The sequence below is a fragment of the Barbatula barbatula genome (assembly GCF_947034865.1).
Source record: "Barbatula barbatula genome assembly, chromosome: 14".
Taxonomy (NCBI): domain Eukaryota; kingdom Metazoa; phylum Chordata; class Actinopteri; order Cypriniformes; family Nemacheilidae; genus Barbatula; species Barbatula barbatula.
This window is the reverse complement of record NC_136777.1, coordinates 10,126,573-10,154,278: the sequence shown is the minus strand read 5'-3', so window position 1 is coordinate 10,154,278 and position 27,706 is coordinate 10,126,573. Positions and strand designations below refer to the sequence as shown.

The 27,706-nt window shown below is 40.4% G+C and overlaps 3 protein-coding genes across 6 annotated transcripts in view; 2 read left to right on the top strand and 1 right to left on the bottom strand.

Moving 5' to 3' along the window:
- Positions 1–326: 326 nt before the first annotated feature.
- LOC306903580 (dual specificity protein phosphatase 13A) lies at positions 327–1,407 on the top strand (the record flags this gene model as incomplete). Its single annotated transcript, XM_079472867.1, has 3 exons — positions 327–451; positions 705–922; positions 1,196–1,407. 3 exons carry the CDS (start codon positions 327–329, stop codon positions 1,405–1,407), a joined length of 555 nt encoding a protein of 184 aa, XP_079328993.1.
- A 4,229-nt stretch (positions 1,408–5,636) lies between these two features.
- Positions 5,637–7,657, top strand: dusp13a (dual specificity phosphatase 13a). The gene is made up of 4 exons (XM_079472866.1): positions 5,637–5,713; positions 6,171–6,299; positions 6,378–6,595; positions 6,827–7,657. Coding segments are annotated over exons 1-4 (570 nt in total). The 5' UTR covers positions 5,637–5,711; the 3' UTR covers positions 7,048–7,657.
- Positions 7,658–12,688: 5,031 nt separating this feature from the next.
- kat6b (K(lysine) acetyltransferase 6B) overlaps positions 12,689–27,706 on the bottom strand; it is a 33,705-nt gene continuing 18,687 nt past the window's right edge. For 3 of the 4 annotated variants that reach the window (XM_079472722.1, XM_079472723.1, XM_079472724.1), the window contains exons 6-17: positions 25,974–26,130; positions 24,563–25,470; positions 23,881–23,996; positions 23,579–23,679; positions 23,316–23,457; positions 22,594–22,755; positions 22,259–22,352; positions 20,961–21,192; positions 19,884–20,040; positions 18,772–19,014; positions 17,488–17,761; positions 12,689–16,715 (exon numbers count right to left, since the gene is read on the bottom strand). In XM_079472722.1, coding sequence (XP_079328848.1) covers positions 14,080–16,715; positions 17,488–17,761; positions 18,772–19,014; positions 19,884–20,040; positions 20,961–21,192; positions 22,259–22,352; positions 22,594–22,755; positions 23,316–23,457; positions 23,579–23,679; positions 23,881–23,996; positions 24,563–25,470; positions 25,974–26,130 — 5,222 coding nt within the window. In that variant the 3' untranslated portion in view covers positions 12,689–14,079. The remainder of the gene's footprint in view (positions 16,716–17,487; positions 17,762–18,771; positions 19,015–19,883; positions 20,041–20,960; positions 21,193–22,258; positions 22,353–22,593; positions 22,756–23,315; positions 23,458–23,578; positions 23,680–23,880; positions 23,997–24,562; positions 25,471–25,973; positions 26,131–27,706) is intronic. The other variant, XM_079472725.1, reaches the window with a different exon arrangement.

Here is a 27,706-nt window from a genome sequence, read left to right as displayed (position 1 = left end):
TTCATTTTCAAGTACCAGTCTTTGGAATTAATAGAGTTATATGCAAATATCGACACAAGGCGTACTGAGATTTGAACGCGACTAAATAGAATAGAATATTGGCTGTCTGAGCCACTGTGCGCCCCCTGCAGGAGGAAACGTTGAACATCATTTCGCTGTAACACAGAGATGTCTCAGAGGCATCGGGTGACAGAGCAGCGTCATAAAGACCACCTGTTTGTGTGGATCACGACGTGCCAAACGGGTAATGTATGCTGAACGTCACGAAGACAGGAGAAAAACAGTAACTCGTGAAGTCTTTGATCAGTCTGGGTCAGCCGCGAAGAATGACAGCTCAGAAAAATAAACACGAAATACTGGCTATTAAAGAATTGGAGAATATTCTAGACACGTGTAAAGTTGAATTAACTCAAGTCGACGAGGTCTGGCCGAATCTGTACATCGGAAACGTGTAAGTTAATCATACACGATTAGGCTATTTCATGTTAATATTGGATTATCATAACAATTATTTAAACATTTCCTACGTTATGTCCAGATCGTTTGGATTCGTTTTTGTTATATTATTCCTATTTTCTAGTACAATTTGGGAATACACTATAAATCTAACATACTATATTACTATGCGATGAAATAATTTAGTGTCATGCACTTTTATTAAAGTGGCTGTACTGTTACATAACATATCTGTCTCTTTATTACAGAGCCATTGCTCAGAATAGAAATGCTTTGAAGAAAATGGGCATCACTCATGTTTTAAACGTTGCCCATTCAAAGCAAGGAAGCATCGGGGACCAAAGCTATTATGGCAATACAATAGCATATTATGGCATTCCAGCAGAAGACTCCTCATCATTTGACCTTAGTGTACACTTTAAAGCCGCTTCTGATTTTATCCACAAAGCCCTGAAGAAAAAGAACGGTAAGTGACTAGATAGAATTGATCTTAGAATTAAGCTCATATTCATTAAAAGACATCTGTTGCTAAACAGTTACTGTACTTAACACTTCAATTCTCAATGCCTTACTCATTCTTAACCTAAATGATTTCTGTTACAACATATAATAGTGTTGTCCAATGGACATAATGTTGAGCATAGAAAATCTAACGTTTCTGTACTGTTCTATTTTTTTGGGAAATAAAATGAAATAAAAGTGTTTTATTTTAGAACAACAGTGTGTGTTTTCCTCACAGGTAAAGTGCTTGTTCATTGTATCATGGGAATGAGTCGGTCCGCTACTTTGGTTCTAGCATACCTCATGCTACGTCAGCGTCTTACTCTCCGTACTGCCATCCAAACGGTGGTCCTGCGGCGAGCAATCTATCCCAACAGGAACTTTCTGAGCCTTCTCTTGGATTTGGACATTCAGTTACAAAGAAAGCGAATGTTATGTCCCATTCTCTGACATTCGTGTTATGAGCAAACAAACAGTGAAGCATTCAAATAATTATCATTTATAAATGCGGTAAAGGGTAACCACCATTGGTATGTTTACATTATTTATGTATTTATGATTTATGTGTTACAAATAACCCCCCTCCCCACCGCCATGTGTGCCTTTCAAGTATATCGTTTGTATAGACTGTATTTGTACTTTGCTATACATTCACAAAGTTGTTATATAAAAACTGAGAATTTTAACATAAAACACTTTATTACTGAACCTGTAAATGTCGTTTTAATAGTGAAGCTTTTAATATAGACTGACAAGCATTTATCTATTTGATGCTTTCCAGAAGGTAATGTTCCAATGTAATATTAATGATTTTCATAAATATATGACATTTCAGCAGTATATGCTTAAGCACATAGTTTACTCCTCCAAATGCTGTTTAATACCAAATTAAGCTGTATTAAGTTGTGTTTTATGAATCGCAGTATTTGTGAATACTAAGAAAACATTCACTGTCAGCAGTATGGCTTTTACTTTGAAGAACATACTGGCCAACCTTTATGTTTTTCTGTTGACATTATCATGTATGATAATTATATAAAATGAATTTTAATAATTGAGCAACTCCGATGTGGTGTTTTGGTGCAGCATTTTTGTTTTAATAGCAGAATAACGTGTTGCATTCAACTGTATCAGGTCCAGTGTGTCGTTTTTTGGAGGATCTATTGACAGAAATGCAATACATACATAACTATGTCTTCAGAGACCTTACATGACGAAGCGTTATGAGCTATTTCTATCTACGCACGCTGCGTGTCCCCTTCCATGGAATTCTCCATGTTGATTCTACAGTAGCCCTAAACGGACAAACTGCTATCGCCCTCTGCAAAGACACAAAAACATGAAGACATCTTGGCCCTTATCAGTTGCCATAGTCCTTGGATGAGCAGTGGAGTGAGCCGTTAGTTGCAATTCGCAACCTCACCACTAAATGCAGCTACATTTCATGCACTGGACCTTTAAGGTACATGAACAGTTTTGTCTAATTAAATGTTTATTTTAACTCAACAGAACGTTTCATTCATTTACTGCAGTTAAACATGCTCTGACTGTTATATCCGGTTTATTGTTGATAGTGTGAGTAATATCATTGCTGCTGGATTCCTGTGTCACAAAACAGGCTGTCAAATAAACTGCAGAATTTTACACACTATCAAATGTTGTATTTTTGCACATTTCAGTTCTAACATGACATCAGAAGAATGTTTGAAATAGATGCATAAAGGCATCCAAACCACAGAAGTGAAAACAGGAGGCAAATGTGTGAATGAGGCCATAAGTCATATTTCCTGTTTCTGAAGTCATGCAACCACTTGTAACATAAATGATGTGTAATTAAAACCAGTCACCAAATTGGCTTGAATCCATTAATCCTTATTGGAAAAACCCTGTTTAATCGGTTATTGTCAACTTCTCCCTGAATTCTCTAATCCCCTGTGTGATGAGACAGTGAATGAAACTTGTTGCCAAGCTGAATGCTTAAATATGGAGAGTTAACATACAAAACTGTACAATTAGAAACATCCAATAATACACAGTCCAAGTGCCGTGCATCAAATATTTGTTTTTAGGGCAGAATATGTATAAAATGACGTGTCTAGGCTGGGTACAATTTTACACCCTTTGCTTTATTGTCTCTTGTGCTTCTACGTTTTCCCAGCAGGACGCAGTGTTGTGCCACGAATAACATTCAGGAACCAGCCACACAGAAAATTCTTCCAGCATTGTTATCACAGAAGATCCTGCTATTTTTATGCTAAGTGCACAATAATTGTATGGTTGTCTGTTATCCTTTGTACACAGACGCCTTTTATATGAGGTTTTAGCACATTCTCAAAACAACTGCTGTACTGATAAACACATCAAGGGTTGAAATCTGTTCTTTGTCACCTTGCCAAAGGCATTTCATCATGCGGATATATTTGAGAGACCCTCTCACCTCACCCACCAAGGCTGCAATAGAATAACATTAACCCACACAACCCGAAACTGATTCTACAGGACCGGCTCTTCCTTCAGCTACCCTGACAGCTTGACCTGCAGCTGTGCAGTCAGAGGAAGCCAGACCCACACGAGTCCCCAGGCACGCATTGCTTTCAGAGAACATTCAATTAAGACACTACTTTGCTTCCTGATTAGCTGCTTGGCATCCACTGTATGTATGTTGATAAATCATGGAAGCAGTTGAGAAAAGACACGGGAAACAGACACTAGCGGGCGGCTAAGCCAAGCGCGTGTATATGAGAGACTGAAGAATGCAGCTCTGCGTGGGCTCAAGCCAACTCTTCTCTCCTGATGTGACTGTAGAAGAACGAGAGGCACAGAGAGGGTGACACTGATCACCGTATTACTGTCACACAAGCACTCTGGAAAGCAGATGTATCTGTAAATGATTACATTGTGTCAGGGTTCTCTCAGGGAAAACTGTCAAGGATAAAAATTACAATCAACAAACAAAATCAGCCCACAAGCAAAGTATACTTGAAAGAGAGGATTTTATGAAAAGCTTAGTTAAAATATGACGCTATATGTTGCTATATGACGGTTTACTTTGAATTCAAAGACGTATGAAAGCGAAAAAGGCCAAATGAGAATGTCGGGGATGATCCATGAACCACTACAGATGAATCAGAAATTATCAAAGTTGGACCATTGGTGGCACTTTACAATAAGGTTGTATTTGTTTATATTAGTAAAGGCATCAACCAGAATGAACTAACATCGAACAATTTATTTTATAAGCATTAATCCCTCTTCGTTTACTCACCATCAAGTTGTTCCAAATTTGTACACATTTCTTTGTTTTGATTAACATTGCTTGTAACCAAATACTTCTTGGCCACCATTGACTACCAAAGATTTTGAACAACTCAAGGGTGAGTAAATGAAGACAGAATTTTCATTTTTAGATGAACTGTAACAGTTACAGTTTTAAGTTGATCCAACTGGCAGTTATTGAATCTGTTTTTTCAAAGTTTTCAACTAGTTTATAAGTTGATTTAACAATATAACTCAATTAAAGATTTGTTGAATTAATGCATAACAGCATCACGCTCTTTACGTTTATCGCGAGATGCAGCGCGTACTTGAAGCTTTCATTTTAAGGCAGCCAAGTTTCAAGTTAATTTAAGTTGAACCAACTTGTTTGTTTTACATTGTACACTGTTTGATTAAAACATTTTTGTTAGTAAATACTGAAATAACATGACCGAAGATAAAAACAATGCTGTAAAAATAATTACGTTTATTGTTGGTTCATGTTAGCTAATCCGTTAACTATGATTCTCAAGAAATACAACCTTATTGTGAAGTGTATCACATAAAGCACATGAACCCAGTTCTTGTAAGACATTACACTGTATCTCTTGATTCCCCAGAATAAGTACTTCAAATACAAAAACATCGAAAGTGTATAATAAAAATCTGCTGTGGGTTACTGTGATTCTTTAATGTATGAGGTTACAATAATAGCAAGTAATAAGTAGATCTTAAGAAGGAACAGGTGTACGTGGCTTTCACACCCAGGCCATTAATTCCTTTTTATTAGCTTCATAAAGCTGTAATTACTATGGGGCTCAACGCTTATTTTACTGGCGCAGAAAGAACATCTCTTAGTTAAGGCTTTCCCTGCTGTACACACATAATCTGAAGCATTTCAGCACAAACTGTGAAGAGAAGACGTATCATATGTATGATCGAGGGTATCTGACATGCTCCAATTACCAAACATGAACTTGCACGTGAAAAACATCTCACCATTTATCAAAGACCCGCCCTCGAGGCATGTGAAAGGAACATCTGGATTTGAAGAGTGTTTAACCTAACAGCTGGCTTCACATGAATGAGACCTCTCGAGATTATGCGGATTAGCCTACACAATGACTCACGATAAAGATGTATGCATGAATTAGCGGCTACAAACGGCCCACTTCTACTGTAGCTTCCTCGGAGTTATCTGCATTATGGGATCTAGCCAAGACAAACACAATACCTGCACACTGGAGATCAGAAAATTCTCAAAACAGTAAGATCATTGTCTAGGGAGAGACAGCGGGACGTTTCTAAAAGCAAACTCGACTGCCCGCTGAAACCTGGAAGAGCTCTTTGTATCCAGGGAGGTTTATAATTATACACCATTTAAAAAAAGAAACAGCCTCGAGAGACATATCTGTGGACTGGCTGTCGACAGCGTCCCTGACCAAGGAGAGAAGATCAGGCAATGTGAGAACAGGGAAAAAAGATAGACCGGCTGCAAAATGTAAGTTGAAAAAAGGAAGCGGCTTTTAGAAAGCAACATTTCTGTTTTAGAGAGCTATTATGGAAGCTTACCTGTGTGAAGCGCTCATTGCACGTTTTACAAGCCACAGCTGACGCTGTAAACACATTTGCCACAACAGACAAGGAATGGGATTTCATAAAGAGCCCTCAGTCTGTATTCTCTTAAATGATGTTAAGTGGTGAGTGTCAATGCACTCTCAGCCTCTTAGCATGTAGAAGATTTCACAAGCAATGGCCCCAGGTGGGCTCAGCTTGTTTGACGGTAGAGTGTAGAGTGTAAAATGCAAGTTGAGCTTATTACCGTGATAGTATGAACAGAAATGTGCCGTGTGATGTCTGTACATTCTGTCATTGCGAGACCCTGTGAACGTTTTTATCTCTGCACATGCACAGACAATAAACGTATGCCAATAAAATAAATGTCATGTCTCTTTTAGGATGTCTCTCAAGCAGTTGTGCGAGTATGAAACGCCATCCGTCACCGAACTACAGAACTTCCTGTTGGATGACAGACGGCCTACTGGACATGTCAACCATGTGTGGCCTAATGTGTACATTGGCAATGAGTACGTATTAGGTTTTCTATTCACATGGAAATGTCCATCGCGGCTCTCGGCAGCGTACAATACTTCTTGTGTTCTCAGGGTCGCGGCACGAGACAAGCCGATGCTGTATAATATGGGGATCACACACATTGTGAACGCTGCCAGTGGACCTCCTCATGTCAACACTGGACCTGGCTTTTACAGAGATATGTCCATAGATTACTATGGAGTTGAGGCTGATGATTCTTCAGAGTTTGTCATGAGCGTGTTCTTCTATCCAACGGCGAGGTTTATACGGGCAGCGTTAACAAAACATGGTGAGACGAGCTTTAGGAAACATGAGATTCCTTGATGCTATCGAACGTTAAGATTATATCCACCAGCACCAGCACGTCTGATAGTAACATACAGTACAAGTTATTTGCCACATCCCTTACAAAAATTATTATAAAAACAAGTGTATTAAAAGGCTACATATATCATACTTCGTATATATTAGGTAGAACATCACTCTGAGATAAACATCTTGATTCTGCTCTGTTCTACAGGAAAAGTGTTTGTCCATTGTCTGATGGGAGTGAGTCGTTCAGCCACCCTGGTGTTGGCCTTCCTCATGATCTGTGAGGATCTGACTTTAATGGAGGCCATTAAAGCTGTACGCCAGCACAGGGATATCTGTCCTAACCCCGGCTTTCTTAACCAGCTTCGACATCTTGACATGAGCCTCGTCCGTGAGAGGAAGAGAACACTGGAAGCTTACAAATTGTAACTGAAAACTTGGTAACAATGTGCTGAATCCCATTTCAAGAGTATGTCCCTTAAGGGCCTCCCCCAATGGCTTTGTCCTAGTTCTATTAGGCCTGATTTTATTTGCTAATATCTTTCATGCCGCAGCAGCAAAGTGGGTATCAGAAGACAAAATTGAAGGGTTTCCATATAAACAGTAAATAAGTTACAAAGGGCAGCAGGGTCGCAAAATAAATGGCAGCTTTTTAAATCTCTTCCAGATGACATGTACTTTGAACTTGTCTCGAAATGAGCCGGCGAGCATGTTTGGCCTTTTTACTGGAGTGAAATGAAACGGTCGCGGCTCGCTCTTTATCATGGGAAGGTGGAAGAGGCATGCATGCTTAAATGTCTAAAGGCTCGATCCCCCGTAGTGACTTTCTAATGAGCATCATATGCTCCAACATATTTACAGTTTCTGCTCAAATGCGTTGGCAACGTGAGCCACAGATATTCGTCATGAAACTGATGATCAAACAGGAACGCTGTGATTATAGCATGTGAATTACTTAGTCCAGTGGAACAGACCATAATCTCATCACATTGTTCCCTGCAGGTACAGTATGTCTATCAAATAAATCACAATGTACTGCATGAGTTACGTGTTTTCTTTTGAACTTGAACTTTCACCTAATTTCTCATCGGTGGCTATCAAACGAACTATGAGAAAGGTCGAACTAACATGTTTAATAACATTACTAATTGCAAACGCGTCCATGAAAATATACATCGCTCAAAGCGTGCATTGAATTACCTGAACATGTAACATATAATTCATTCCAGTGATTTTAAATTCATTTTTAAACAGAAACGCTCCGAATGACAAACCGCTGGCCTCTCAGTTTCATGCTAAATACATGACGTCATCACTATCTGACCTGAGGAGTCCGCTGCTGACCAACAGAAAGCCCGTAGGATCTTTCAGTCACATATGGCCTGGACTGTATATAGGAGACGAGTAAGTAATAAAGCATTTGACGTGAGAAACAAGGCACCCTAATTCACATTTCCTGCTTTTTTAATGATAAATTTGTGTTTAAAGGATGTTATCCAATGCTTTATATAACAGAGATAGTTCACCCAAAAATGAAAATTCTGTCTTCATTTACTGACCCCTGAGTTAACGTTTCTTTGTTCTGTTGAACACAAAAGAAGATATTTGTAGAACTTTCATTTTTGGGTGAGCCATCCCTTAAAACGAATCAATCTTTCTCTGCTCGTGATAAAGGACTCCTCGCTGATCTGGGAATCACTCACATTGTAAACTCTGCCGACGGAGTCCATCGCATCAACACAGGCGCTGGGTTCTACACAGACATGAGCATAACTTATTATGGAGTCGAGGCTTCAGATCACCCACAGTTTGATTTGAGTCATTATTTCAGCCCCACCGCATCCTTCATTAAAGCCGCACTAGCACAAAATGGCAAGTCTGACTTTCTTGACCTCCATTTGACTAAAATTGTAAGTGTATAAGTAAACAGAGACAGGAAAAGTACTTACAATACAATAATTGTATTGGGTGAATAGTGTTAATGTAAAAAATATTTTTGTGCTGCAGGTAAAGTGTTGGTCCACTGTGCAATGGGTGTCAGTCGCTCTGGAGTTTTGGTTTTGGCTTTCCTCATGATGTGCAAAGATCTCACCCTCTTGGATGCCATCATTGCTGTTAGATTGAACAGGGACATCTGCCCCAACTCTGGTTTTTTAGAGCAACTGAGAACTCTGGATGAACATTTAAGAAAAGAAACAAAAAAAACACTGACACACAATATCAACTTATATGAATTTTTTAAAGCTAAGTTGAGTGGTGCTTGCTTGCGCAAAACTGTCAAAAGTCTGTTTCTAGGGTATTCTGGGTTGTTGCTAGGATGATGCTAGGCAGATCTTTAAAGGGATAGTTCACCCAAAAATAAAAATGCTCTCTTCATTTATTTATCCTCGTGTCATTCAAAACCTGTATATGGCTCTTTCCTCTGTGGAACATAAAGAAGATATTTTGAGAAATGTCTCAATGGTTTGTGTACATACAATGTAAGTCAATGATGTCACAAGGTATCTTTTTTACAAACGTCCTTCAAAATCTATTTTGTGTTCGAAAGAGAGCTCATACAAGTTTGGAATGATATTAGGGTGAGTGAATGATGAAATATTTTTTTATTTTTGGGTAACCTGTCCCTTTAAAAAAACAAGTTATGCCCATACTAGTCGTAGTATGGGCAATGCAAATAGTAAAGCTTAGCTTTGCAAGCTAGCTAATATTGACCGATGTTTTAATCCGTAGGAGACATTAAATACGCAGCTTTATGTCAAATATGTCACAGACATACTGCTGTAACATGGTATGGCTGTAATGTTTCCACGGAGAGAACTATAAATATTGTAGTTATTGTGCAGCTCTATCAGGCATGAAGAATGACGTGCACCCCCAAAGCAAACATCATTCTTTACATTCTATACAGTACAGTCATAGGTTATGTATTTTTAACATACTTGAAATAAGTACATAAAACGTAGTTTCTAACAGCTGACTGACACATCTTTTTGTAATATACGCGCTGGAATGATTTGAGATTCATGAAAATTAAGACCTTGTTTCACAGTAATAGAGCTACTTTTGTAGGAAAGAAAGAAGATTTCAAGGTTGAAGGAATAAGTGAACCTGACAAAACAGCAAAAGGAATTCAACATCACCAATTTAATGACTTCCCTGTCAAGGTGAGTGATGGTTGTGACTGAGGATGAGAGGAGGGGGAAAAAACATCCAGCGCTGATGGTTTTGAAAACCATCCCTCTCCGGAGATGATTCATGTGTCCTTTTCACATATCTGGGAAGCGAAAAGCAATTACCATTCCATTTGCAGCGGCCAAGCTCGTATTACAGAGACTGTGTTAAACTCGGTTCAAAAAAGAAACACCTTTTGGATTAAATTACAAGCAGCGCTCTACAGAGATTTCCTATTTTTGTCAAATTTAGTCACTGGGTGCCAGGAAGGACAGCTGCCTGTAGGAGGGCTCCTAGCTGCCAGTGGAAGAAGGGAATAATTGGCTAGTGGAATTGGGCCCAGGCTTTACCATCTCCTTTGGGACAAAAGTCAGATTTACTGGCCTTTGACTAGATCTGCCATTTTCTGTGGTTGCATCTGTCAAACAAGACTTAACATATGCATTATCCGTCATCGGAATATGAATAATCATTCTAGAAATTTGCTTAATGATGCTCTAAACATCTTGTTAAGTCGCGTTCACACTTGACTTCTTTTTTGACAAGAAAAAGTTGACAATGTCCCTTTTTTTGTTAAAAAAAACACTGGCTGCGTTGTGGTTACAAAGAGCAGCCGGCAATGTTCAAAGATAGCATTTTTATGCAACCTCAAAAGATGCTCTGAGCTGCAGAACAAAAACGCTGGCGTTTAAGAAAGGGCTCAGGACTTTTTTGAAAACACTGTTTACTCCATAGGATTATAATGTAAAACAGATGTTAGCAGCTTAAAAAAAATAAGTCAAGTGTGAACATGGCCTAAAGTGGCATTTCAGGAGAAATGTATAAATGTAATTATTATGTTTCATTAGCTCAAGTCATTATTTTAATTTATTGATATGCCCTCAATAATCTTCAGAAGACTGTCAAAATAAAATTAGTCACTTGCAAAATAAATTCGTTTGTATACTTTGTGTAGCATGTATACATGCATGTACATGTAAATAAACACACATTTATTTACACATAAATTATATTTAAAAATAAATGCATTTATATTGATCTTTCGTAAATATTTGTTATACATGCACATGTAAAATAAAAACCTATTTAATCATATAACTATACACAACACACACATATTATACATTATACACACAATTATTTATTTTTTATTCGATTAATTGTGATTTATTGATATGGCCACACTATTAAAACATTAACCTTTCCCATTAAGCATCATCTCTTCTCTGCATGATGTATGTTTTGAATAAACTGGAGTTGGGCTTAATGTTGCATTCAAAATTGGAATTTTAGTTTTCAGTAGTTGGGTTCCTTTCTTCAAGTTGGAGTGCTGCTGAAAGGCTATGTGTAAAGATTTAGTATAGGGCACATTCCTCATATTCAGTTATAGTGACAGGAGCAGGATATCAGTGGTGTTATGCTACAGGGAATGAACATCAGGAGACGAGGGACACCCTGATAACAAGCTGATGTGAGATTCAGTGTACTTCTGCATGTGGCACATGCACTACTCCTTTATCAGCCTGTGCGCTGTGTGTTACTAAGGTCAGGACTCAAAGATCAATAGCCTAAAAATATCCTTTTAAATGTGTCTGCCTATTCTGGGCCAAGCAGCCCCTCAGCGTTTGCCTTGAACAAACCCAGACGGTTAGGCTAATCCTTGAGATAAGAACCTTGGAGGTGAAATTATTATACAGCATATTTTGGAAATTTAAATTTGAGCAGTTTGTCAAGACTGATGTAAGGCAGGTCTGATCTTGATTCTATTCCATGTGGGTAAAGCCCCTATCTGTAGTATATTTGCACATGCATTCAGAGAATTGACATCTGTCTTGACAGAGAATCTCATCTGTCATATCAGTGCGATCATGCATGCTTGCTCTTTCAGTAATGATGCTTTAAGACACTGACATGGCATGCCTTGCGAAAATAATTAGTCAAGTGTTTGCTTTCAGGATAAACCAATAGAGCTTGCACATCAGAAAACAGCTTTGACATCTCACAGATCTCTTATTAGCTGGATTAAACCCATAACATGCTGACAAGTAATTACAACACCGATCTATAAACCATTTAAAATAACTTTTTAAAGACTTTAATGTTCACCGATAGGAACAAAAGAGATACAATCTATATATTGCTATTGTATATTAGAATGCGGTTTGATTTATAATGTGTCAATTTCTAGTATAATTTGACCTGATGAAATATAGCCGAAGCAGAATATTGTAACATATAACGTCTGGCCCAATGTCTACATTGGAAATGTGTATTAAATGTTAATTTAACCCATTTATCTCACAGATTGATATGTAAAAGGTGCCAATGTGTGCGGTTAAATCATATTATGTGAAGAACTTCAATCCATGTTATTCATTTTAATACCTCAAACGCTTGCTCAAATATTTCCATTAGAAGACAGGTCTTGACTGCCAACATTAGACATTAATTAAAACATTCTGTATGCGAAAAGAGGAAAACGAAATAATGTTAATAGTACCAAAGCTTGAAGACCATTGATTTCTCGAGTGGAGGCTTAGAACATCTCTACTTTAAACCTCTACGAGACTCTCTACCCTTGAGCTCAATTTATTGACTATGCACTCAGCAAAGCAGAAAGTAAGTAAAGAGAGAGACAGGGCATGTTAAATCTCTAGATAAGAGGCAAGTAACAGGCACTCAAGAACTCAATCAAGTGAACCCTGTAGAATTCAAATGAGGCCCAAAGCAGAACTGATAGAGAGGCATTTGTTCTCTTATAATTACTGCTGACCCATGAAGTTTTCCATGTTGTGATGCTAATATAATGCGAACTGAAGTCAAATGAAATCATTGTCTTCCACGTCTGTTAAGTATTTGATTTATATGCTGTTGTAGAATTGATCAGACCATTAAAATGAACGTACAATATTTTATTAAGGAAAATAAAGGTTTATGCACTTGACAAAACTGTTGCCACGTATGCGTCACGGTTGGAAACAATTTTGTAAAAATCTTTTGGCTGCAATAGTTCCATTCAGCGAGTCACAACGAATAAGACAGTAGACACGTTTAAGTCTGTCAGTGGCTCATCATAATTTATTTTCTGCTAAAATGTACAGCATTTAAGAGACCGACTAAAAAGGTAACTCATAAATACAGGACTGTTGCTCTGGTAATTAGTACAGTCAGGATTATCCTTCTTACGTCAAACTGCCATTCTGTACAGGTACAAAGGCTACAAAATAAGCTATACAAACAGACACAGATACAATTTACCTTTTTACATGCCATCTGTTTTGTCTATCAACAAGGCTACTGCTCTACATTTCAGTAAAATATAAATCAGATGTTTTATAAAGATAAAAAAAATCTACAGATGGAATGAAAATGTAAGTTTAAAGGCATTTCATAAAAGACCGACTTTGGAGTAAATTGACACTCGATAATCATTTTGCAACTCTGCCCTCCCCCGAACTGTTTCCGTTGACCCTTTCCCCTTGATTTAGTTTTCTACATGTACATGTACAAATACTGACATTTACTGTTCTTTGCTATTGTGACAGAGATTGCTTTAAATTGTATAAAAACAGAAAGCTGCCTCAGGTAAAGAAACTTGTTATAAAGTAACAAATTATACACAATCAGCAATAGAACCTTCCAAGCTGAACATGACGATGTTTCAAATCTTTACAGTATTAGAATCAACAAAAATAGAGTTTCATTTTTTTCCTTCCATACGAGGGAAACCTAACCAAGGCCATACATTTAATATAAAATCGCTTGCTATTAAGCACAACACTGTACAGTACTACTCTGATGCACTGTCACTAACAAAGACGTTATAGCATGCTAAGTATAACCTTACATTTAAAAAAATATAAAAGTAGATTTACAATAATTTAAATAATATGAAGGCATGAGTACAGACTTACATATATAACCTTGCGATTGCTAAAGGTACATTGAGAAAAAGGCTCTTTTGTCCAAAAACATACGATGCAGGCACATTTAAAGGTTCCATAATGCAGGATCCAACTTAAAGAAATTTAACCTCCGTGAAACTGCGATGCAGTTAGCGGGAGATTTACGCTTACACAAATGTTACATTTTTAAATCTTATGCTGTAAGGCTTCCCGTAAATAGGGGAGAAAAGCTAAAACTTAGCCGATGAACAAAATGTTTTTTGCATTCTTACCAAGTGCTGGTTCTTCAGAAAGATCCATAAAAGCGAAACATTAACAAGAAAAAGAAGAATAAACAAAATACCTCAAAGTCAACTAGCTGACTTGTTAACAAGCTTGTCGCTGATTATCGTCTCATATAAGGCCCGTTTAAGGGTTGTTTGGACATGCCGGTATTCACGTAACCATGATGGCCCGCTGGGCTGTACATCATATTGCCGTGGGGAGGGGCCTGCATGGGCTGCTGTGGGTAAGGCTGGGTACCCATCATGCTCATCTGCATAGAGTACTGCGGAGATTGATTCATATAGGTAGGATTGCCATGGTAGCCCCCGTTCATCATGGGCTGCGTCACTCTATAAGTGTTCATCGCGTTAAGAGGCGCCATGTTGACGTTCATGGAGTTCACGTTGTACGCCGGAGCGGGCATGAGGTTCACCCCCATGTTCATCCGCGGCGGCATAGCCAGTGTCCTACCAGGAGCCTGCATGGCTACAGTCTGAGGACCCCTACCGTACATCTGCTGCTGGTGGTGGGGTGGCAGGGGGGCCGATTTGGAGCGAATGGACACCGTGTGATGGTGGGGGTGATTCTTGGGAGCCATTTGCGTTTGGAGTCTCTGAGAGGCGGCCAGATTCATGTTGTTGCGCTGCAGCATCATGGGGGGTGGAGTCATGTTGGGGGGAGGAGTCCCAGTAGCCTGCGATTGAGGGCCTCCGCCTGTAACGGCATGCGGAGGTTGGGACAGAGACACTAATGTGGGATTGTGATGGCCGATTTGCGTGGATAGCGAGCCGTTGTTGTTTGCATAGGATGTGATGGAGTGCGATGCCGAGTGGCTGAAGGGTAGGGGGTGGTCCATGAGGGTATTGGTGAGCTGTTGTAGTTTAGCCAGACTGAAGGATGCAGAGGACTGCGCGTAATGTCCGCCTCCGTAGTCTCCTTGGCCCATTCGGTCATAAAGGCCCAGGTTGGTGGAGGGATTGTGGTTGGACGAGGGGTTGTTGGATTCCGGCAGTTGCATGGGTGGAGCGAAGCTGGCAGACATGGAGCAGTGGGACAGGGTTTGTTGGTACTGATGTTGGGGATGTTGATGATGCTGATGGTGCGAATGGTGTTGGTGATGGCTGTGGTGATGACCGTGGCTGTGCCCGTGTCCGTGCGTGTGCGGATGGCTGGGCTGCCTCTCGGGCACACAACCTTGTGGAGACTTCACACTGCATCCCTGAGGGGAGCTCATGCTGGTTTGCTGGAGCATGCTGCAAGCGCCGGTATTGTTCACCACAGGACCGGCCATCTGCTGGGACACAGCACAGCTGCTCTGACTGTGGCTGCCACCGGAGGAGAGGTTGCCATAGGAACAGCTGCTCTGGGAAGCTGCGCCTGCTCCTGCACCCGTGCCACAAATGCTGTTTCCCAGCGAGGAGTCGTAACTGCTGGGATTCTCGTAATTCTCGGTGGTGCTCTCTATGCTGCCTAGGTCACTGAAGCCGCTGTCCACAACCTGCTGCGAGTGGTCGGACACAGAGGGCACATCCATTATGGGGCTGGTCTCCATGTTGTTATGAAGCGAATGCACAGAGACTGCGGTACCCTGATCGGGGCTGATCTGCGTATAGCCGCTCTCCAAAATAGACACCGCTGGGCTGTTGACCGACCGTACGGACTGGCTCGGGTGTGAATGGACAGAAGACAGTGGGCTGCTGTGATCCGAGTGCTGGCAGTCATCCACCGGGGTCATCTGAGGGCTTTGCTCGACGTGCACGTACCTCTGTAGTCTGTGGGAGGCCTCTTGAGTCTCCACACAGTCTTGAAAGTGCCTCTCCTGCTCAGACTCTTGAGTCAGAGACTGAACCGCTTGGGCCGTCTCCATGTCAAGCTCAGGGCAAAGGTTATGATCCTCTTTTATTGCAGGGGTCAATGGGCCTATGTGCTTTTCATCAGGCTTCTGAATGTTGTCCTCCTCTGTTTCCGAGTCTGGAGGATGATCGGAGTCCACAGTGCCGCCCTGTTGCACGTCCAAGCCGTCGAGAGTGCCTTGAGACGTGAGCTCTGCAGAGCAAGGAAGAGGTTTATCCGCAGGGCATGGCTGCAGTTCAGCAGTTTTATTATTACTACTACTAGGAGTTTTAACTGGCTCCAAGTCTTCAACAGGGACTGTTTCTGGTAGTGACACTGGATCCTCCATCCTCTGTTCGTGGCTGTCATCCTCATCATCTGCATCGTGATCATCCATGTGAGTTGATTCTGGCTCTTCGTCCTCATCCTCTTCCTCATCCCGTTCACCAGAGCCTTTACCAACCCCGCTTTCTACATCATCCTCCGGCTTCATGTCCCTGCTTTCCTCTGGATTCTGTGATGACTCCGCATAGTCAATTGGACCTGATGACGTCTCATTGGTCTCATCACCACAAGGAGAATTTTCCACGGTGTCAGACTTGTCTGTGGATTCATCCTCATTTGCCTTGTGAGACTCGAGCGGCTCAGGGCTGTGGGTTTCTGAAACGCATGTGTCCAGCTCTGGGTCCTCTGGCCTGGGGTGTCTGAAGGACTCTAATGGTTCTGAGAATGAGGCAGGGCTGGGGGCCGGCTCCTCCTCTTGTTCCTGCTCCGCTGTGACCATTGGCGTCTCAGGAGGCGTGTAGAGGTTGAGCTTGAAGCCCATTTTGCGCTCCTTCAGTCTCCATTTGGGTGGTCCTCGCTTGACACCTTTGGGCCAGCCTTTCTTTCGTTTCACTATACGAGGATTGTCCTTTTTTACTGCTGCAGAAACAAAGAAAGCAAAATATTTGTATTAAACATCTGAGCATTAAAAATGAAAACCAAAAAGAAGAGCTGTCAAATGATTCAAATTGTGATGTTTTTAAGCTGCCAATGTGGTCCCTTGTTATGGACAGAAAACTAAACAGACGTAACTCGATTTGCCAATTTATGTGTATGACACTTATAATGTAAATGTATGCAATAATGTTCCTTACTCGTTTCAAATGAAAAATGTTTCTGAAGCTGCATTTAAATGGATGACAAATGCAAACTTGCAGTAATTCAATAAAAACCCCAACTTTCCTCACACTTTTGAATGCAATTTTACATGTGTGAAGATTAATTCGCCCTGGTGTTCGCATTAACTCCTATGAACAACTGTTTTACATTGATTATAACATTAAGTTCTGGTTTAATGAAAACAGAACGGTATTAAAAAAGTCTCACAAAATGAAAATTGCAGTTTTTTACACGCCCTCTTGTCATTTCAAACCTCTACGATTTTCTTTTTACTGCAGAACACAAAAGACTGACAGTCCCCATTGACTTGCATTGGTTTTGTGTCCGTATAATAGAAGTCAATGGGGACCAAATGTTTTTGGTTACCAACATTTATCAAAATATCTTTTGTGATTTGCAGAAGAAAGAAAATCACACTGGTTTAAAATGACTATAGGGTTAAGTAATTGATGACAGAATTTTCATTTTGAAGGTGAACTATTCCTTTAACTTTGATTGACAGCCAGATAAAATGAAACATCTATAGCCTTACCTTCCACATTCCCTCCTTTACATTGATTCGAGTGATTGTCATCTCCACATCTCCTTGGTCTACCAGGCCGACGCACAGCTACCCTCTGGCTCTTCTGCTCCTCCTCGTCTTCACTTTTGCCCCTCCTGCTGTGTTGTGGCAGAGGACTTTCTATATCCGAGTTGTCAAAGGGCTCATCCAACACCTCTGTTCTCTCCGAGATGGTCTCAGTGGTAACACTGCTGTTGATCCTTATTCTCCTTCGGCCTCTCTTACGCCTCAGAGTGGGTGTCCACTGGAAAAGAAAACAAATAAATTTACTGTGACACAGAGAATATTTACAGAAGTACATGTTTGAAAACAAGCGATGCTTGAGAATGGAATAAATACTGGGAGATGTCAAAGCCTGTTAGGCTTAACAACTGTCATGGCAAGAGCAGGCTCTTTTTTTGTCGAACTGTCCCTGGTGCCCTCTAATCCAAAAAGCAGGGGTTTGGAGGAGACAGATTCGGTCAAGGGCGATGCTAAAGATAGGGAAATGTGGCTGCGTTGTGAATGGGCTGCTTCATGATCTAAATGCAATAGCCCATCATTTAGACCACAGGGCTGCACCACAGGCCATTCATTTGGAAAGCTTAGCCTGCCCAAAACCCCAAATGAGTGTGTGCGAAATCAAGCCGACCACAAGTTCCTCACACCATGCTCTCCCTCAGGCATTCTGGGATAGCAGTATCCCAGTGCAAATAACCGTGTGGCATTACGTGGTGATGGAGAGCTAATATTTCCCACACAAATCATACAAATAATTACTTATGGCTTTAAGGAATGACAGAATTTTCTGGGATCTTGTTTTTTCCATCCCAGTCCCAAATAGTCAAATATGGACTTCAGCTGAACACTACCTCAATTTTTCTAGAGTGAATGCAGATTTACATTACATTTGAATCGGGATGTTAAAACACAGTGACTGCACTTTCTTTTAGAGAGTGACAGCGTGTCTCAAGCAATGCAAGATGCAATTGTCTGCTTCCACTGGCCCTGTGGTCTGGAATACAATGGCTAAATTGGTGTCCATGTGCATCCATTATATTGCTAAAATGCTGGGATGCTTACTACTATATTTACAATCATTACAATTTGGACCGATTCCTGCATTCTGCACCTCATTGAAATGCAAACGATACTGCCAAAACTTCTGTGTACGTGGCCACTGGATATTAAAGAATATTCAAAGGGAACTGAGGACACAGAGAACCACACAAGAAATGCATCTCTCGCAGTAGAAAAGACTCTAGAGGTCTTTACCTTTCTCTTAAAACCCTGTCCACACTGAGACTTGATTGCATCGGCGTCGTCGTCGCCATCATCATCATCATCATCATCCTCACTGCTGCTTTCCTCGCTCACTTCGAAATCTTTACCAGCAAACACCGGGTCTGAGTATCTTCTGCTGAAGTTTTTGCACTTGGTCAAAGGAGGTCTGCTGGTGTAACCCATCCCGCTTGCCGAGCTTTTGGTTGATGCCCCAGAGTCTGTACGGTCTCCTGCCTGTCAGACCACACAAACACAAACATGAGCTCACCTGAGCAGACAAATAACATCTCACTTTGCTTTAACAGGACCCCTGCAGTGCAGAAATTGTCTACTGATTAGCCGTTCATCTCGGCAACATTTATTTTTAAGCGGCTGTGGAAGATTACATTTCACGGGACATTCAGAGGCATTAATAATACAGGGCTTTGATTTAGGTCACTCAGGAAGCCAGGATGCTGTTGGAAGTGCTTTCAGTTATATGTATGAACTCAGCCTGAACTCTAGAATGGGAAATTATGAGATAAATTTAGCTTGCTTTAAAGCAAGCATCACTTCAGAGCTAATAACGCAGAGCCGAGGAAGGCATAAGCGACGTGCATGATCCACCTATGCTATAGGTTTCATTTCAAACACTGGTGTCAGAAACCAGAGACGCATTTATGTCATCAATCGTGTTTGAGTATAACATTATGCAAAAAGAGTCAGGTTCAGTCAGAGGCCAAAAGAGAACAGAAGATTCTAGCAAATCTCCTGCGTGTCTACAGTAATATCTGTGGCGAAAGGTTAGCAATGCAAACAAAGAACATAGTGATTTGATGTGAGACGACTGTAATTGTAAACTGGACGGCAAGTTAACCAATGGAATGTTCAAATAAAGTCTCTGCACGTGCTTGGAAAACAGAAAATATCCAGGTGGTTTATTTATATATAAAAAAAGAGACCATGAAGTGTACTTAAAAAAAGCCTCCATCAATCAAACACTTTTTTATTAGAACACTATGTACTTGGACAAACGACATAAATAACACTGGGTTCACAAACAGTATAAGAGTTCATTGAAGCTCTAAATCAAATCATGAAAAGAGCTTTAGGCCAATAGTTACCTGTGCCACAATGGCCTTTAGCTCCTCTGATGGGCTTCTGCAAACCAAAGCAGGAGTCCAGCTCAGACAGTCAGGGTCAACCTCATGAAGACGTGGCCTTGCTCTCAGTCTTTCCATATGTTCCAGGATGAGCTGATGTTTCCGCACAACCACAAACCTTGAAGACATGTGAAAAAAGGAAATAAAAAAACTGAATTGATGACAAACACTACACCATAAATCCTAAACAATGCTGAAGAGTAACATCATGTGCAGTCATGCGTGTCAGTGTTTACTGCACATAGTCTGAATTGAAAGTGTTGAGATAAAGACACGGTATTGTGAAAAATAAACAAAATTACATTATTGTGTAGGGTGTAACGATTGTAACGACACATATGCGGTAGAAAAAGTCTCTGGGAGAAGGGGAAGCACAAGAGACAATATGTGTCTCCATGTGGTTAACAAAGCGTCTTAGTTTCCTGCTAAATCTAATAACGTAGACAAATTTAAATATGATTGACATATGCTGTAATATGACCAGTCATGCTGTCATCACCGGGTTGTTGTATGTAATATATATATATATATATATATGAAGAGTTTGGTTCCAAAATGACTATACTAAATTATAACTTTCAGAAATCATGTTTTTTATTATGTTAACATGTTTTATTGAGTTAGTTAGCTGTATTTGTTTAGTTATTATGGCTTTATTATGGTTTGATTGATATTAATTGGACTGCACAATAAGAAAAACATGATAAAATAAATAGTATTTTACACTATAATAAGTATAAATAAACTGCATAGCCATGTATCCAACAGAACATTTTGTCCTAATAAAATTGTGAAACTTTTAACTTTAAGCAGGGCTTCCATGCAATTTGGATTCACGTCAGAGATCCACGTCGTTCTGAACGTTCTGTGTCGAGTATGAGTAACCGTAATGCAATACTGATCCACATGCAAAATACCCACAAGCAATCGCGTTTATGTTTCTCGCACATCCAGTGGATGTCTTGAGAGATGATGTACTTCAAGAAAAGCTTGTGAGTAAATCATCAGATTGACAGTTCCCACCACAGCCAAACCCACCTGCCATCCTGGAAATCAATCATGTTGAGCTGCTGAAGTGTGGTAGCGATGTCATGTGGACACATGCCCGTGGCTCGGCTTATTCCCCTGATGCTCACACTCTTATCTGGGTGGTTGTGCAGGTACTCCAGTATGACACTTTTCCAATAAGCCAAGTAGGACAGACGACCCAGATCAGATAAAGGCTTCTCAGGGGAGCCGGCCTGGCCCTCCAGTCTGGAAAGTAAGTAACCTGAAAGGAAAACAGAAAGAGAGATGATGATACAACAATTTGTTTATGAGTGCTGTCAGATTAGGTTTGAGAATCACTGGGAGACAATAGAAAACGGCTTTATCACAATTAGGGAAGAGTTTGGGTTGTATAATCATCCTCTCTTTAAAGTCCAGGGGAAAATTTGACTTCGATAAAATGCTCCTCTAAAAGATTCTTCTTGATTTTGATACATATTGAGAGATTAGGTAAAGTTTTACTACATTTCATTTAATTAAATACGCAACTAAAAAGAACACTATCATTTTATAACAACAACATTAATATTGTAAAATATTTGTTAATAATGTAATTGAATTGTATTGGAGTCAAGCGGTTGCATTATGGACTACACTAGTCCTGAATTGCGATAACACCCGGTGAAACAAATTTCTTGTGCCACCAAACCTTGATGCTGAACGGACAAAAATTTATTGTAGCGGGGTGTTAAACCTATATTGGTGGATGAATGCAGAAGTTAAGGAACACCAAGGAACTTTGAATTCCAAAATTTTAACTCGATTTACATTGTCTGGGAGACATTGATATAAGGGGCATGTGAACAGGATGACCCATATAACGACAAACTGCGCTAAACGTTAATCTAATGCCATTTAACCCCCCCCAAAAAAATTATCTTTGAGTAATCAGAAAAGACGGCCAAAGATTTTTCCATTTTCTATTTTAACCAGATGCAATGGTGAGGGCAGATCGATGTAATTAGACTTCCAGATTATCTTTAATATAAAACCAATTTTAGTCTTTTGCATTTCAAATGCAAAGTCAGATTTCTGTGGATTCTCCCCAAAGCAGATCAATCAGTTAACAAATTACATCATAATATTCATTGTATATAAGGGCATGTTTTTGATAACAGACTACAGTGCAACAATCACCACTAGATCTTCTTTCCATTTCATCATGATTGTCCCGTTTATACAAGATCCTCTTTTTTCCTTCCATTCACAGGACAGAAACATCCGTTCACAATGCAAAGAGTCATGTTCATATCTCATAAGATGTCAAAGGCAGTTAATGAATAACTTACTGAAATCAATAAGGAGCCTCCCAAATCCTTGCCTTTGGTACTGAGGCATGATCATTATGCAGGAGACATTGTATTTCTGCTGGCAAAGCTTTTCCTGAGGAAGAGAGAGAGAAATAGATAGTGTGTGTCAGCCCAAAGCCAACGTGTGCAATTCAGCACACCTGCCGATGCCCTTAACAGAACCAAACACAAGCACACAAAGCCTTTCGTTCTGTGTGACAGGGAAGAATTCACACCGTTGTAAAATACATTCTATCCAAATATAATTCATACGACACAAACTACTGTATGTCCATCTATATTCAGAACATAAGTTGAATAAAGAATTGTAATACCTTTGAGAAGTATCCAACAAGATGACAACCCTTCTCATCATTCTGTGTTAGAACATAGAAGAGGAAGGGCTCCACGTCATAATACAGCGTCTTGTGATCCAGGAAAAGTTTTGCAAGCAAGCAAAGGTTTTGGCAGAAAATTTTGCTGATATTTCCATCAACCTGAACAGAGCAGAAACAAAACACAATGGAGTTTTAGGCAGGTCAATGAAATATTGAAAGGAACTCCTGCTTGCAGAAAAAAAAAATTTGTTTAGTCGATACAAATATGTACTTTTGCTTGTTTCTATTAAAGTTAAGTATCTGGCCGGTTGCATAAACTTCTAGTCGATTCATCTACAAAATTTGTCTTCTTTTGTTTTTTTCCAACCAGTATGGATGTTTCTTACAGTAGACTACTTAAAGTAAACACTTGTGGGGGAAAACAGATCAAAGCCATTTCTATAAAGCATAACATAGCAAATTCACAGATTTATTATAAACACATATGATATCGAAATGCACTGAAATGAATTGGCGGTACCCAATACACAGAGCCGTCTCAATTTTATTAATCAAGCCTGGCTCTCATTCATGCTGTTAAGATGTGTCTTTCAACAAGCTTGGTGTTTCACAGACTTTGATCTCTGGACATGCCCCTCTTGAACTCATTGCAAATGCAGATTAGATGAAATTAGGATGCGGATGAAGTTGTGCATGAAGATTTAAAAGACGCTACTGACCTCAAACATGGAGAGGTTATCCTTTCTGTAGATCTCATTAGCCGGCGGGTGAAACCACCCACATTTCATTGAATGCCTCTGCAGAATGTCCTGGCTTTTCATGTACTTCAAGCAGAACTCGCAGAGATAAAGCTTCTGTAATCTGAAAGAGAGAGCGCCAATTAATTAAAACATGAAGAATGTGAGATGAGTTACAACGTAAGTGAGGATCTCTAAATCACATTCTAGTTTACATTCGCTTCAGGCTGCGAATGTTCACCTACCTTGCGTATTCTGGAGGGTATGGCGAGGAATACCAGGTTTGGATTTGACAGTTCCCAAACTCAATCAGGGGAGGGGATTGTCCTTGATCGCCACCGGATTTCTGATAGAAACAAAGCCAAAATGATTAACATAACGTTAAAACAACATTCATACTATGTGTGTTTTTCAATATTTGTGAAGACAATGTGAGCAGTTCCCACTGTCATGAAGTTTTGCTGAACAAAGGGTACACATCCAGACACGACCGTTTGCCAGTGTGTCCCGGCTTAATGCCTGACCTCAACAGTATCACCCTCCTCACCTTTGCTGCAAGCTCCTTGATGTGTCTAAACAATTTCAGATCTTCTTCAGCCACATGATCGTTGAGTAAAGTCAACCTCGTTTCCTCTCTTCTTGAACACCTCTCTGCGTTAAAAGCTGCAAGAGTTCACAAAACAGAACTTTAGATATTGATGCATGTAGATTTGAAGATTATCTAAAGACTATTAGCGAGCACAAGCTTGCCATGGCATTCAAAATCGCTGCTTGCATGCAAATCATTAGTCATGGAAGGACAGCTGATAGGAGAGGCTCGTATCAACATTGCTGGCCAACACACTAACCTCAAACCTCTAACAACACATCACAGTTTGTTACTAGGCAACAGTGACCTTTAAACAAATGCTGATTTGCGCAGAGGTTGAGAGGAAACCAAACCAGGAGCAAGGGTCATTTGAAATGCAAACACTTTACGTTAAAGTGCTTGTTACAAAATGGAAAAAGACATGAATAACTTTGGTTTGAGAGGCAGGTGTGAGCAGCATGAGGACTTGAGCAGAAAAACAAAAACAATTGAAGTGGCTTCAGAAGTAATTGAAGAAAGGTTAAAAACAAAAATGCAGAGTATTATTTGAAAGAAAAAATCCATGTTATTTCTCTTGTAAAAATTAAGAAGATGACTTAAGATGAAAAAGCTGGTTGGCTGTTTAGGTCCCTGTGCTTACCATGGTTCGGATCAGGTTTAACTCTTCCGTCTGCCAATGTGCCCTTCCCTGGTGTGGGGTTCTCCCTCTGCGGGGAGGACTTAAACCTAAACCTGCCTAGCAGCTTGTGCTTTCTCAAGAAGGGAGTTCGTTTGAAATGAAGCGCCGACTTAAACGGCCGGCCCCGCTTGGGCGGCCATCCCGAAGCAGAACTGGACAGGGACGCTAATTTACTAGCAAAACCCTTGTTAATGGGCTTCTTTCCTTGAAGCTGTAATTGCGAGGTGGAAGCGTCCCGGGTGCGCCGCGTGCGCTTGGGCGGTGCGTAGCTGGGGAGTCCCTTTTGCCGGGACTGTCCCTGAGTGGTAAAGATGTGAGACAGTCCATCAAAGAGTCCCTTTAGCTGGTTGTTGCCTGGGAGGCTGCTTAGGGAGGGGCCACTAGACTGGGAGGAGGAGCTGTGAGGGGAATGGGCAGAGCAGGGTGAGGACGAGTGGGCGGGGTTCAGGGAGATGGGGCTGTGTCCTTGCGAAGGGGAGGGGGTGAGGAGAACGCTAGACGGGGCGTTTAACCTCACACCTGCTGTCGACGAGCTGGAATGGGGCTCGCACCGGCGTTTCCGATAGCCTCGTTTCCTCGGCCTGTGCTGATCCGAGGAGCCTGACGCCTCGCTGCGCAACCGTCGACCCAGGGGCGATGGCGTGAAAAATTTTGAAAGCCCGTCAATGAGACCTTTGGTTTTCTTGTTGAATGGGGGCAACGCGGTGAAGGTGGGTGTGGATGTGAGGGGGTCTGTAACACATCTGCCGTCTGTGGTGGGTATAAAGGTGCTTGATGAGGGTGGGGTACAGAAAGTGCTTATGGAACCCCTACCATGCCGGGCTTTTTCAGACAGCTCGATGAGCGATCCTGGACCACCCTGGCCAGACCTGCCAAAAAAGAATTCAGTATGTTTATTACAAGACATCTTCAGTGTGACAAAGTGAGTGCCAAATGAAAAGCTTTGATTCAGGAGCCTGATTTCACAGCTTCGACAACACGGTCCACTGCGTCTATCGGTGCTTATTGAGCCCTTAGGAGGGATATAATCCCTGAAGTCGTGCTCATTTAAAAGCTTACTGACCCAGACTCACCCGGTGCGTTCTGATAGCATTCCAACTGAGCTTTACTACGCGGCCATACGTTAAAAATAGACTTCCAAAGAACGCCCCGGGCTAAAAGTACACTGCGGCAGTCATGCTAAATTTAAACCTTTTGGGTGAAAGACTATGAAAACGTACATACGCTCTCAAGGCGTTGAAAAAACAGTCAAGGTTGCAAAGGACAAAAATCAGAGTAGGTCATCATAAAGAACATTTACACGGTTAAGGTAACATACTGTTATGAGACCTAAAACCTTTAGTCTGCAGCATAACCAACAAGATTGAAACACCTCGGATGAAATGAGTTCTCATACATCGTTGGATGCGTTAGATTCTTTCTTGGCCTTCCCGGTTTTGCATATCGCCTTTTGATCTGGGCCGCTGCCTTGTGTAGCAACCGTTTTCCCTCCTGCTCCTTTGGCCTGCATACTTGGCAGATCCACATTCCTGGGGGAGGTCCAGGGAGGCGCAAAAAGAGAGAGGAGAAACAAAAAAAGAGAGAAGCATTTCAAAGATGGCTCATCATGTCTGCAGATGTGACACTTTTCAAATATTTCTTTCAAGTGCTGAGCAGAGATGACCCGCTGTGTCTCTCCCTTCATTTCCACTTCCAGAAGAAAAAGAATAGAGCAACAGAAAAACAAGCTTTCTACAGGTTACTGTCAAACAAGGAAATGCAGAAGAAAATGTGTTTATAGTTTATGGTGTGGGTTTATTTTCTGACATGGCCTCAAGTCTAATCATCTCTTGCAGTGGATAAAATGAAGACAAACTGAATGATAACCCCGATATTTGACAGCTGAATGTTTAACTGTAAGTGTGAAAATCTTGCATGTTATCTTCCTAAAGAATGGAAAATTCAGTGTTTGGAAAACACATCCTAAATCTGAGATTTCAGGTTTGTAGTGGCAAACTAAATATTGCGATTATCTATTCAGTTTTCTTGTGATCTGGACATGGATGACAAAAAAAATTGTCAAGTCAAACATCAGCCATAAAATATATATGATATGATCTATTATTCTGGATTAGTTCATATGTTCAATGTCACCAATTTGCTTAGTCAGAAACCTAGAAATTCCTTCTTTACACACTACAATTCTTAATTTCGTTTTAATGAATCCCAAAGCTTTACAAGTCCAGCTTTCCAGTAGCTCAGTGATTCGACCATATTGCTAGCAACACGAAAGTCCTGGGTTCGATCCCATGCACATACTCTGATATAAATGTATAGTATAATGCAATGTAAGTCGCTTTGTATAAATGCGTCTGCCATATACATACATGGGAAAGCTTTACTTTCAGGTTTAATACACTTTTAGGCTCCACTCTGCGTATATATTGAGATTAGGACGATTTTGAAAAATGATCTAATTGTAAATTATTTTACTAATATTGCGATTACGATTGAATATGCGTTCATTTTTTAAGCGCCTTCAGTATTATTATCATGGTAATAAATCATGGTAACCAACGCAATATTAGACATATTAACCATAAACTATAGGCTTGACTCACCATGAAATTGGTTGATGCATGAATTGATTTACATATTTTTATAGAATTACCTCAATCATACTAGTATATCGAATGATTTGTACAATTTCTAGCCATGTAAACATGTAATAATTGTCATGACAAAGCACTGACAGGTACGTTTGGAGTAACATGAAAGTCATAAATCACAGAAACTAAAGTGGAGACTATATAAAAAAACTGTGGCTTTACCACACTCAGTAATTTGCATTACATAAATCCAAATAATTAAACACAGTGTTTGCGGTTATAAAGTCACGTTTTATCACATCGCGATTGATTTTGCAAAGCAACCCAACTTTAGCTGTGGTCTTCTTTCTATCGAATTTAATGAAAAATCTCATGACACATCCCTCCCATAGTTACAGACATTCAGAACTAAAGGTTCTCGTAACATTAAGTAAAATGGACCTGTTCTGCTCTATTGAAACACTTTATGGTGCTGCTCCCTCTTTATCTTGGCACTTACATGCCCATTTCAAACAAA